At 46.5% G+C, this 13,249-nt stretch overlaps 1 protein-coding gene across 1 annotated transcript in view; it reads right to left on the bottom strand.

Moving 5' to 3' along the window:
* C11H8orf58 (chromosome 11 C8orf58 homolog) overlaps positions 1 to 12,201 on the bottom strand; it is a 34,531-nt gene extending 22,330 nt beyond the window's left edge. The window contains exon 1 of the mRNA XM_066639653.1: positions 11,916 to 12,201. Within this exon, the coding sequence (XP_066495750.1) occupies positions 11,916 to 12,201 (286 nt within the window). The remainder of the gene's footprint in view (positions 1 to 11,915) is intronic.
* Between the last annotated feature and the right edge of the window lie 1,048 nt (positions 12,202 to 13,249).

The raw sequence follows: 13,249 nt of genomic DNA, 5'->3' as shown, positions 1-13,249 counted from the left end.
TTCCATGTACAACATCTTTAGCAATCCTTACCTTTAAAAACCCTCACAATGACACATACATTCCTATGCAAGGAATCTAGAGGGAGGGACTGTCTCTGGAAATGCAAAGCCCAAACCCCCCAAATCCCCCCCCCCCACACACACAAATCAGGAAGCCTCCCTGGTACAAAGTGGCACCAGGCTTGCAGCCCAAGCCCAACAGGGGCAGGAGCTCCAAAGCATGGACAGACAAGTGTCAGATTCTGTACCTAATACAGTGTTTTCTCAACATTTGCTCCCCACTGTTCTACTTTGCAAGGTTAACCTATCGGAAGTACTACTGGAAGTAACTGCTGACAATGTCATCATCAGTTACTTCCAGGCTGGGAGACTAGATGCAATACCAGTAAGAGGCTCAGGGTGGACAGGAGGGCTTTTTCAAGTGAGCAAAGGGCATGCTTTGGAGCTCTGCCCACCAAACCGCCTACCACTGTTCGTCGTGACACTGGTCTCACTGCCAGGAGGCAGGTGTCCAGGGGTCTTGCACGTACCACCAGACACTACCTCAAGCACCACCGGTGGTACCCATACCACTGGCTGAGAAACACTGCCGTAACCCATTGTGTGAAATGTGAACAAATTAGCCAGAATACACTTAAACATGTATGCCTTTTGTGGACAAGAGGATTTTTTCCCCAGACTACCTCTTTGCAGCCATGCTTGATCCGGCATGGACAGGGGCCATGGGGTTTGAGGAAACAGTACCCCTTCGCCCCAACCTTCCTTCGGGACCCTCTTCCCTTGGGTGGAAACAGACAGAGACACAGCTCCCCTTAGCTCCCATATTCTAGCTCCCAGTTGCTGCTTGAGCTACTTGGTAGTCAGTGGGCTCCTAGCCCTGGAAAATTTCCTGTCTAGTTGCTCCACTGCTGAATGAGCAACCCCATGGATTTTCCTGGTTCAGGATCCAGATGGCACTGGAGTTTCTAGAGCAGATTTCGCACTCTTAGGAGCACCTACTGAAGGGTGGCCTTATATTTCTATGTTCGCTATAACAAAAAAAGTTTATCTCTAATCCCTACCTTTCGAATGACAAAGCACCCCTTCTTCCAAAAGAGAAAAATCAACCTGTTGCAATTTGTACTTGTTACCAGGGTTAAAAATGTCAAACCTCCACTTCTGGTGATTGGGGAGCCCTTGAAGCCAATCCTTCCTCCATGATCTGCCCCATACCAAGACCAAAATCACTAAACTCCACAGCTACCATGAAGATACAGTTAAGCAGAGAGAAAGACCATCTTCAGAAGTTTTCCCTCCCGGTTATATGAAGAATACTCTAAAAACCTAGCCAATAGGGCAGGGGTGTCCAAAGTTTTTGGCAGGAGGGCCACATTGTGTCTCTGACACTGTGTCGAGGGCCAGGAGAAAAAAAGAATTAATTTACATTTAAAATTTGAATAAATTTACATAAGTTTATATAAATTAAAGATGAACTTATATGAATGAATGAAGGTCTTGTAATAGCTCAAGGCCTATAAAAGGCCTTGCACAAAGCAAGGCTGGCCTTTCCTTTGCTGCCGCTGCTGCATCACAGATGTGAAACAGCAAGCAGTGGAGGGAGCCCTCACAGGAGAAGTCAAACAGTTGCCCTCACACTGAGGGCAGTTGGTCCAGTGGTCCAGTGGACCAGTGGTCAGTTGGTCCAGTGCGGGATCCAACAAATCTCTGGAGGGCCAGAGGCTCATTGGAGACTGGGGGCTCCCTGAGGGCCGCACTGAGAAGCCTCGAGGGTCGCAAGTGGCCCCAGGGCCAGGGTTTGGGCACCCCTGCAATAGGGTATAGACACTGGGCACCTGGTAATTGCGAAGCAAAAATACAGGTAGATGAATACAAGTAAACTTAAAAGCAACACAAACCCTAGCACACCTTAGATCACCAGTTCCTTTATGGTTTGAGCTTTCCAGACACCATCACACCTCTCCAATTCCCAGAGAGGCAAGCGGGGTCAAGTTCTACAGAGATGCTTTCTTCGAAGTTGTCAAGCCAGATTTGATGATGATGCACTGGTCTATCTGACTGGATAGTTTATGACCACCAGGGCATCCCTACCTGCCCTCTCACTGGGTTCAGGTGGGCTTAGATGCCCAGTTCCTGCAGGGAAGCTGGCTGGGGTTTATCCATAGACCCAGGCAAGGAAGACAAGCACCCCATAATCTGTCTGCTTGGCCCTACTGTGTTTCTGCAAAGGAGTCGATTTCAAACTGTATCAGAAGTTTCTTTCTGATATTACTTTATCATGAGGCCTTAAGGGAAACATATGGGGAGCAAGGAGCTCTATCATCACAAGCGTTCACGAGGGAGTGGTCTGGAGCACAGAATGTGTTGGGCGAGTCCCGGAAATTATTATTTACAAAGTGAAGAGACAGGTTCCCATCCTGGCCTTTTAAAGACAAAATACTGAGAATCCCAAGATACCCGTTTTTCGGATGCTGGTCAACTTATATCTTATTTTTCTTCTTAAAGTGGGGGAACAGGCACATTTTAACAGGAGTTTTCCACCCTCAAACCCCTTTTGGCTACAAGCTTATAGAGGCCGTAACAAAAAGTAGGGTTTAAGACCACAGGGTTATGCAGGGCCGGCCCATCCATAAGGTCAACTGAGTCTGTTGCCTCAATTGGCAGACTAAAAGGGGGGCACCTACCTCCACTGCACCTCATCCCACTAACTGGACTGCCTGGAAAACAAAGGGAAGAAGGAGCAAAGCGCAGGAGAGGTGCACTAGAGCATCCTTGCCCCTTTCTTTAGCTCCCTGAACTGGAAAAGGAAGTGGGGGAGGAGGAAGAGCAGAAGCTGACACCTCTCCAAGTAAGGGGGCAGCATTTGGAAAACACTACCTCAGTCTCTGGGAGGTCAGGGACCAGCCCTAGCTGTGAGCAGCGACGGAGCAGCAAGCACTCATGTACAAAATGGTCTCCAATCTATTTTTCAAGAAACCAGGCCATTCTTCGGTGCCAACACCCATCTACACCAAGAAGCGATTGTTCAGGCAGCCAACATGCTCCCACCATCCACGAACATCAACTGAAAACCCATGCATGCTGACTGCATGGTTCTCAACCCACACCATTCCAAACTGCTATAGTTTAGGAGGGAGAAAAGCCTCAAACAACAAGGGGTGGATTGATGTCTAGCCCCAGCCTGCTGAAGATTCAAATCTTTTCACATCCTACATAAATCAGGGGTAGGTGGGATCTTATGGTCAGTTCTGTTCCCCCTACCCCAAGACACATTGATCCAGACACAAAGCCAAAGGCGCACAAAGTCCAATAGCGATGACCCAGGAGTTCTCCCCTCTCTTTCTGGCATGTGGAGAACATAAACACAACTCTGTTTAAGCCTCTTATCAGCACCGCTGACCACGAGACTGTACAGGTCCAGTCAAGGGTGGAAGAATGCATCCCGAAGGAGGGCCCTGCAGGGAGATCTCTGGCTTGGCCGCACAGCCATTTACAGAAGGCAAAAAAAAAGAAGAAGCCAGGAACGTGTTTGTCATCACCCTGCAATTTGGAACGCAGCAATTGTAACCAGTAAAACCAGTACAACTCCATCAGAAGCTGCCTGCCGTTATTTGTCCTGCCACAGAGGCCTCCATTCTCCAGGGTCAGCCAAATGCTTAAGGTAGAAGAGCGGTGGGGGAGGAGGAGGAGAGAGGACAAGGAACAAACAGGTACTCCATGGAAATGAGAGAGGAGCTGTCTCTTCTCCAAGGGCTGGCAGGGGCTTCTGCGAGAGAAGCCTTTCCAGATGGCAGAAATCCAAACAGCATCTCTTCTCCATCCAGCTGTACCTAATACATGTTCCTACCTGCTTTCAGTGAGTCTTGACAGCTCACGGATAATGAAATCATACTTTACCTACCAGCTGTACATACCTACAGCACACAGTATGGTCTTGTTGTATCTGTAGTATCTTGTTGTACTGGAGGGGTGGCTCTAACAATCCTCTCCCCACTGCAAACCATATTTTTACATTTAAACCTGCACATTTTCAAATCAAAAGTCATCTGTAAAACAAGATTATCTCTGGAGTTCAAGCAATGGCATAGCTGGGGGGGCAGGCACATGCCTCTGTTTAGCACCCACCGCCTGGAATGCCTCTGAAGGGGAGGGGGAGAGGCCACTTGAATGTTAGGGCTCCCTGCAGAACTTGGTGCTTTGTAACCCTTCTAGCTGTTCCACTGAATTCAAGACAGCTTCCCAAAAAATGTAGAAAAGCAATACAAAAGTAGAATGAAACCCACAATAACAGAGTACAGTACTACAGATACAACGCAGGAGCAAGAAGCAGATAAGAGCCCAATCCTATGCACGTCTACGGTAGGTGTGAATAAGATTGCAGCCTAAAGCAACTTTAGATCTGGGTTGTGTTGGTTACTTGTCTCCAAATTCTCTCCCAATGTGAGTCCACACAACTCGTCCATTAACAGAATGAGGACCAAAAGTGGACGCAATGCTTTAGCTTAAGCACTGCTGCGTTTAGAAATAAAGGATTTCCTTAAATCTTCCCAACACTATGTGCCCTGGGGGCCATGGCATCATTGGGGAAGCTGTGATTTTATACTGTAAAAATAGCTAGATAACCTTTTTTTTTTTTTTTTAAGTTCAGATACTCTACCAGCACATGGTGAACAGAGACAAACAAACAACCTACCGTGCACTAATGCTGGAAGGCCTTACCACTTACATAAGGCTTTCTGCGCAGAAGAATGAAGGGGGGGCGGGAGAACCTAATTTCAACTGCATTAATACAGGCAATCGAGCACCACACAGTAGGCAACCCTACCATGTTGGGCAAGCTAGCCATCTGCATTCACTCCCCAGAGTGGGTCTACATGACACCACTGTACACAGTTACCAGGGAGTACGTCCAATTGGCACCAATTTTGCTTACGTCCAAGCAGTCATGCATGAAAAACTACTTGCCTGTTATCCCTTATCCATGCGCCTCCCTACACAGAAAAAGCTAGCATGTCAAGGAAAAATGTTTTGCCTGCTCTTCTTCAGCCCTGATAAGAATGTTCCCCACAGGCATGTTTTAAAACCTCCTAGTGGCGGACCCACTGAAGAACTGCTTTCAACGCCCGCCGCTTAATGTAAACTAACATTCTGCTATTCATGTCCTTTATGAGACCAGCATATGGTCATCACTGCAGAAATTTGGTAATTTCAGTCAGATTCAGTAGAGCAGTGTTTCTGAAACTGTGAGTCAGGACCCACTAGATGGGCTGCAAGCCAATTTCAGGTGGGTCCCCATTCATTTCAGTATGTTTATTTTTAGTTTATTAGACTTGATGGTAGGTGAGTGCACTTGGGGAAATGTTGCAGATCAATACTTTTAACAGGATACTATGTATATGCTTGTAATGATAGTCAATGGGCTGACTCCCTGGTAAGTGTGGATAGCATTCCAGTTTTGGGGATCTTTGGGGATTTTTTTTTTTTTTAAACAGATCAGCAACTGCTTGGGAGGGTTAGGAGAGTTCTCCTTTATTTTAAATATTTTTTTGAACCTATACTTATTGTAAACTTTTAATTTACTTAATTTTGCACATTAATTTACTTAATTTTGATTGGATTTTGTCAAATGGGGGGTGTTAAAAAATTTTCTGCTTGATGATGTCACTTCCGACCATGACATCATTTCCAGGTTAACAACATCACTTCTGGTGGGTCCCAACAGATTATCATTCTAAAAAGTGGGTCCCAGTGCTTAAAAATTTGAGAACCACTGCACTAGAGCTCATTTCTGCTCAAACTATAAACACATCCGGAACAGTACACGTTGCAAGGAGCCCATTGGTCTCACAAGGGCCAAAGTTTCTGGAGAGTGGAGCCTCCCGTGTGATATTTAGTTAATGGCTTAACATATGAAGCTCCCTTTCCTAAAGGTGCCAGGGATTGAACCCGGGACCTTCTGCATGCAAAATATGTATACACACACTAAGCTGTGTGTCACAGGTAACTGCTGCAACGCTGCTGGAACCAACCCTATTGGTTTCTGCCTTTCCACTGGACCATTTCAGTGACGTGGAGAGGGGGGATTTGCTGCATAGGTAACAGTCTATCCTCCGTATCTACTTCCCCCAGGCTTCGCGCACTGGAGAGAACACTCTGTTCCAGAACCACCATTCAGAGCGTGATACCATAGTCTTCCGATACTGAAGGATGCCGACAACACTAAGCTGTGGCCCCATCATAACCAAGGACTTTGGGAGGGTGACAACAAGCTCTGGTTTCAGAGAATCGATGCACTGAAGCCTGGGTTGGGATGGGGAGTTCCATTGTGAGGACACGGCTGGGAAAGCTCACAATTCATCACTGCTGACATTCCCATGGCCAGCTCTGCACAACAGGAATTCTCCCAAAATAAGGATGACTGATGTTGGATTTCCTGCTGTGCCTAGCACAACTGAGCTCATTTGTCATGTCCATTAATTATGCTTTAAATGTGGGAGAAAGGTAGTCATCGCATTGTTACTCTCACTGAACTGCAGCCCAAGAGTTCATGCACTTGTATGCTTCTGGGCTGGTTTATAGTCAAAAGAATTGCATGGTAAAGCTGTTGTGGGGAGGGCTAGGTTGCATTCCTGAATGCTCATGCATGCACACTTCCCTGCATAGAGATAGCTAGCTTGTCAAAGAAAAGCACTTAGCCTGCTCTTCTTCAACACATGCTTCCCCTGGCAGAAGGTTCCCCACTGCCCCATGGGCACATTCTAAAACCTCCTTGTAGTGAATCTGTTCAAGAACTGCTTTATGATGTCAGCTAATTAGGTAAGCTGACTTTCAGACATTCATGTTGTCCCTTATGAGACCAGCAAATCATTCACCTCTGCAACCAAAAGCTGTACTAGATACCAATATTTCCATGAATGCAAAAGGAAAAAAAAATATTACTTTTCCATAATAAGTAGTCACATTTCTATATTTAGCTGTATATTTGTTTTAATTCTCTTTAGGGATACTGTATTCTTTTGTTTTGGGGAAAAGGTAATGTATAATAAAATAATTAAAAATGAGCACGTACACAAGGAGGGGCCACCAATCAACAGCAGAGTGCAATGTTCTGTATGTGAAACATTCCTTTTTGAATCCCTTTCTGGCACTGCTGCCAATCAGTGTTTTTGGTACAGAGCTTGATAGATCAATGACCTGACTCAGTAGGGTGCAGCTTCCCCTATGGTCTGCCAAGACCTAAATCTTTAATGGAACAGCAGCCCCAGAATTCCACCCTGCCAGTATGTCACCCTTTTTTTAAATACAACCCACCCTCTATGGCAAACCTAACCAAAGTCCAAGCCTCCTTTGAGATGAGCCGGGATGCCAGCAACCTAGAGCCAAACCAGTTGTGGAAACTAGTTCTGTGAAACAGAGAGTGACTCTTCCACAAATGTGACCGTACCTGAGCCACAACGAGCACGCATTCATGCTTCCTTGCTAATAATAAACACTTCCGTTGCTTATAAAAAACACAAAAACATCCTGTTCCTCAAACACAGTCACCCAAGACATCCACTCAACATGTGGAGAGGGTGTGAACATTAACTTTGGAGTTTTCTTGTAAGAACATGGCTCAGGTGAAGCAAAAATAGCTCATTTCTGCCAAGTTAGGGCCTTGTTTCACCAGCTCAGAATTGCTGATTGTGACTGGCACCAGCTCTCCAGGGTTGGAGACGGGGCTCTTTTCCTAGCTAAGGTTCCAATGTTAGTTTTAGAGTGGACGTCTCTTCCAAAGGACGGTGCAGTCACTCCTCTTTGTGGGCTCATCAAAAATACAGGGAGACGGGGAAGCTGGAATGTTTTGTTCGTGTCAGGACATCCAGCTGACTGTATAAAAAGAATCATCATGCCTGTTCAGATGTACACTTGTAGGAGCTTCCACAAGATCCGGATCCACAGTCATGCAGGGTTTCTATTTGCATGGATGTCCCTCCACATGTACAGCAACATGCGCCCAGAAGCCCTTTTCCCTGGTTCACCTGATCAGACAGAGAGACCGTGATGTGCCCAGTGAGTGCTATTTTGCTTCCCCCCCCCCCACTCTACACATTTAGTTGTCACATGGAGGGGACAACTGAACAGAACATACCTGGGACCTATGCCTGAGTGGGAGAAAGTAGGATCCTCAATTCACTGACATAGTTGGGTAGGAGGTAGACTGGGATCTACTGGTATACCTCTGGGTGATTTGGAGTAAATTGGCAAGCGTTTAATAGAAAGAAAAATTGGAAGTATAAAAAAAACTGGCCTTGTGTAAGAAGAATCACTTACTTCTCAGACTGCAAAATACTCGTAGGACGACTTCCTTTCAACCTTTCATTGATTTTCTTTCTAGTATTTATTGCACTCATATCCCCCCTTTCCTCCAAACAGCTCAAGGCAACATACACAGGGAGGATCCTATTTTATGTCCACAGTGAGATCCCTTGTGAGGGACATGGAATGGTCATGCTGGGCCAATCACCATGAGATTCACAACTGAATGGGAATTTGAACCCAGGTCTCGCACTCTACCCACTAGGCCCACAAGGTAATAAAACCAGGAAGGCCATCCCACAGCCTGAAGGTAAGCATACAGGACTAAAGCTCTTCCACTGAACATGGGTCCACAGCTAATAGCTAATCTCTTGCATCTAGAGAAAATCTCTTGCATCAGTTAAATCTCTCACTCATCTCTTGGAGTGAACTTCAGCCCAGGAAAGCTTCTGCCACAATAAATGTGAAGTCTTTAAGACACCACAGCGCTCTTTGTTTTGTGAAAAAAGGAGATTTGTGGCACCTGAAAACACATTTATTATAGCATAATAAATGCTTCAAGCTTCCATTTAATGCATCTGATGAAGCATAATCCCAGTTGGGAGATGTGTGTAGGTACATGCAGTTAGAGAGAGAGAGAGATACAAACATGAGTCAAATGCAAAAAAGCCTAATCACTGGCCAGCCAAAAGAAGTACACAAGATAAACACAGCAACAACTCACAACAGCTGCAATTAGTAACAGCAATTTCCTGACAACACAGAAGCTCATTAACTCTATAATTGATTACAAAAAAGATCTATCTTGATTAAGTCCTGCAACAATGGAATTGGGCTGCAACAGACCAACACAGCTATCCCCTCTGGAATTCTGTAATTTTTCCTCCCAGAAAACCATTGGTATGTTGAGCAAGGCTAACTTGTTGCAAAATAACGCCTGAATCCCTGCTAAAAACCAAGGAGCCACAATGGGGCCAGGCTGCTCCCCTGGGGGGAAAAAGGGTTCCAGATCTCCAAATAACAAACCAAGGGGCAGTTTTACTGAGGATCCAAGCATTCACCCTAAGCGGGCCAGACTGTAAGGAGCATCAGAGAAACGAAACGCATTGGAATTTTTTAAAGGGATACTTAGAAATGTATTTATATATTGGATTTGTAATCGGTCTTTCTCCTGGGTAAAATGTGTTTCCAGGGATTCCTCAATGGATGAGATATCAGCTTGGTTTTTGGTTACAAAGGTTACCCGTACAAATGCTTGAAAGCACAATTCAGGATTTTGCCCTAATCAACCCCTAAAGGGGCAAATCTAAATTTGGGGGTGAATTATAGAACGCTTCCTATTACTTAGGCCTGGCTGGCTTTTCCCCTTCTACTTCTGCCTGAGAGAGGCATGTGCATACCTGGCAACTGAGGCCAGGCTGGCCCTTTTAACTTAACCCTTTTGTAAGTCGGTATGGCAATGGTATGGTAAGAGAAAAATAACAATCATTTTAGTATTTACTCTGAACAGTAAAATGAAGTGCATTTCTGGCTCAGTTCAAAGTTCTGCTACCCCAAGATTTTGACAAGCCTTTCTTCTGAGAACCTGTGCTATTGCCAGCCCTTGCTCTGCTGACCCTGTGTTCCAGTGAGAGGAAAGGGAGGGATTGAGGGAGGGGCACAGTTCAGTTACCCTCACAAGAGGCATTGCTCTGCTTCTCGCTGTGTTCCAGGAGCAAAGCAGGGATATCACACTAGCATCCCAAAAGAACATAGGAAGAACCCGGCTGGATCAGGCCAAAGGCCCATCTAGTCCAGCTTCCTGCATCTCACAGTGGCCCTCTGGATATCTTAGGGAACACACAAGACCATACCTGCACCCTGTTGCCACTCCTTGCACCTGGAATTCTGAGGTAGCCTACTTCTCAAGCCAGGAGGTCGCACATACCCATCATGGTTTGTAACCTGTGATGATTGACTTTTCTTCCAGCAATTTGTCCAATCACCTTTTAAAGGCATCTAGGCCAGGTGCCAGCAGCACATCCTGTGGCAAGGAGTTCCACAGACTACATGCTGGGTAAAGAAATATTTTCTTTTGTCTATTCTAACTCTCCCAACACTCAATTTTAGTGGATGTTTAGTGGATCTCCTTCCAGCAATACAGAAAGCAAAAAGAGCCCTCTTACAAGCTTGTCACACAATACTCAAATGCTTTGCCTGCATTCCTGTGTCCTGTAACGTGTGTGCAAAATCTGGCTTGACCAAGCTGTACAAGCAACTTTACAAGCGATAAATCTGTTGGTGTGTTTATTACTTTCTCTTTTTACAAGCATTTTGGAATAACCAATATTTACAGAGCACAAGAAGAGACCTGCTGGATCAGGCCAAAGGTCCATCTAATCCAGCTTCCTGCATCTCACAGTGGCCCACCAAAAGCCTCAGGGAGCACACGAGAGACCTGCGCCCTCTTTCCACTCTCTTGTACCTGACATTCTGAGGTAGCCCACTTCTAAAATCAGGAGGTTGCACATACCCCTCATAGCTTGTAACCTGTGATGGACTTTTTCCCCAGAAATCTGTCCAATTCCCTTTTCGAGGCATCCAGGCCAAGAGCCATCAGCACATCCTGTGGCAAGGAGTTCCACAGGCTAATTACACAGTGGGTAAAGTTTTTTTTTTTTTTAACAGAGCAGAGGTAGCGAAACTGTTCTGCAAATTCTTAAGAGTCTTGTGACACCTGAATGAACACCACATTTATTGTGGCATAACTTTCTTTGGACCACAGTCCATGGTGTTGTCCTCTTGACCCACCTGGCCACAGACTGCAGGCATCCATCTGATGAAATAGGTTCCTCCTAGGCAGAAATTAAGATGATCTGGCAAGTTGCCCCCCTCCCTTCTGTCCACTCCATTGAAAGAAAGCCCTGCCTGTCCCTTTTCCACTTTCTCCCCTGCACTAATGACATTCACACACACACAGCACAGAAGAGAGAGGGAGAGCAGCAGGAGAGTCAGAGCCTAATCCTGTGTTTGTCTACTCAGAAGTAAATCCCATTGTAATCAATAGGGCTCATTCCCAAGAAAGTGTGGATAGGATTGTAGCCTCACAGCCCTAGCCTAGGCATATCTACTCAGAAGTAAGTCTCATTATAGTCAATGGAGCTTACTCCCGGGAAAGTGTGGACAGCAGCCTCAAGCAGCAGTAGAGGCAGAGCCCAATCCTATGCCTGTCTACTCAGAAGTAAGTCCCACTGTAGTCAATGGGGGTTACTCCCAGGAAAGTGTGGCTAAGACTGCAGCCCAAAAGCACCACCTGTCCTAAAGTATGTCCACTCAGAAGTCAGCCCCATGATAGTCAATGGGGCTTACTCCCAGGAAAGTGTGGTTAGGAGAGTCGCAGGGGTCATTTCAGGAAGGACCCTGATCGTTCAAGGTCCGCCGAGGTGGAGGTCAGCCAGCCGCTCTGCAGACTGTGGCATCTCAACACGCGTTTGGAGCGTCACGTGTGAAAACATCTTCATGGGGTCCCTCCTGGAGTTCTTGCCAGAAGGGGACCCGCAGGGCAAGATGATGCCCGCTGTTGCGCAGCGGAGAAGAAGCAGAAGCGCGCCCCTGCGGAGGGCAGCGGGGCAGAGACTCACCTCGGTCCCAGCGGGGCTCCACGGAGAAGACGCGCCGCCTGCTCAGCATCTTCCCAGCGGCGGCAGGGAGCGCAGGTCCCGCGGAGCGCAGCGCTTGGAGCGCACGGGGTGGAGAGGCTTTACCCGGGAGAGGACACTGACCCTGCCCGGCCAGGACGCTCCCGGGGAGCCGAGACCGCAAGGCGGCGGGCGGGCGGGCCGTAGGACCCGGTGCGTCTCCGCCCAGCAGTGGAGCTCTCCAGGATCTGCCAGCGCGCAGCGGGCCAGAGAGAGAAGGAGGAGGCATCGCCCCCCTTGGCGCCTCCCTCCTGGGAGGCAGGCAGGCTGCTGGGCTCCTCCGCCTCCCAGGGCAACCTTCCCTGCCAAGGCTCCCAAGGAGGCTGCACTCCCAGCCACACTTACCTGGGAGTAAGCCCCTTGGACGACAAAACTTACTACAGAGAAGACACGCATGGGGTGGGGCACTGAACAAGCGCTCACAAGCCTCAGGTGCCCGCCCCCCCATTTCTACAGCATTCAGTGTTCTGCTCTAAACCAGAGATTTTCAGCCATATAGTGGCACGAATGACCCACAGGTGTGCCACAGGATGTTTTCTTTTGGGGGGGGGGTCATTTATTAGTATGGCCATTGGGAGAGGTGAGCCCCCCCACCTGCAATGTAGTGGGCCTTGTCAAGGGTCAAAAAGGTGATGGTGGGTCCTGAAAATGTTAGTGCCTTCTCAGTGGGCCCTGAGATGAAAAGGGTGGAAAATCACTGCTCTAAACACTCTTATTGTATGCTCCCTGTATGGAGCTGGGTTGCAAGGGGTTGACAATTGTCATCAGGATCAATTGAGCTTTCGAAAACTGAAATCAACAAACACAAATCCACAATACCTTGAGCATACAGTAACACATAACATAACACAAATAAGAAAAGCACAAATTAAAATTATATATATACAATAGATATAATATAATATAATATTATCTTCTGGAAAGTATTAATAATTAAATAACTGATACAGAGGTAATTATTAAATAATTGACACAGAGATTAAAAAATTTCTGGCTGAGAATAAGATACAGAATTGACAAGATTGATAGAGAGAGGAATAAAAAAGTTTTAAAACAGTGTAAGAAAGTGTTTTAGAAATAAGTAAAACCATTTGAGATATAAGATACTAATTAATATGTTTAATGATTATTGAATAATATGATGCAATTGTGTTCTGATGGCAGAATTGGGGGGGGGGGGTTATGTGAACATGAGGAGGCACAGGCAGCTGTTGAAATTGAAGGGCCCCTCTCCACACTCACTATCATTCTGTAAAAGATCCTACTTATAACAGCTA

This window comes from Tiliqua scincoides, chromosome 11 (assembly GCF_035046505.1).
Source record: "Tiliqua scincoides isolate rTilSci1 chromosome 11, rTilSci1.hap2, whole genome shotgun sequence".
NCBI classification, from domain to species: domain Eukaryota; kingdom Metazoa; phylum Chordata; class Lepidosauria; order Squamata; family Scincidae; genus Tiliqua; species Tiliqua scincoides.
Note: the sequence above shows the minus strand (reverse complement) of the source record. Positions and strands in the feature narration are given on the sequence as shown.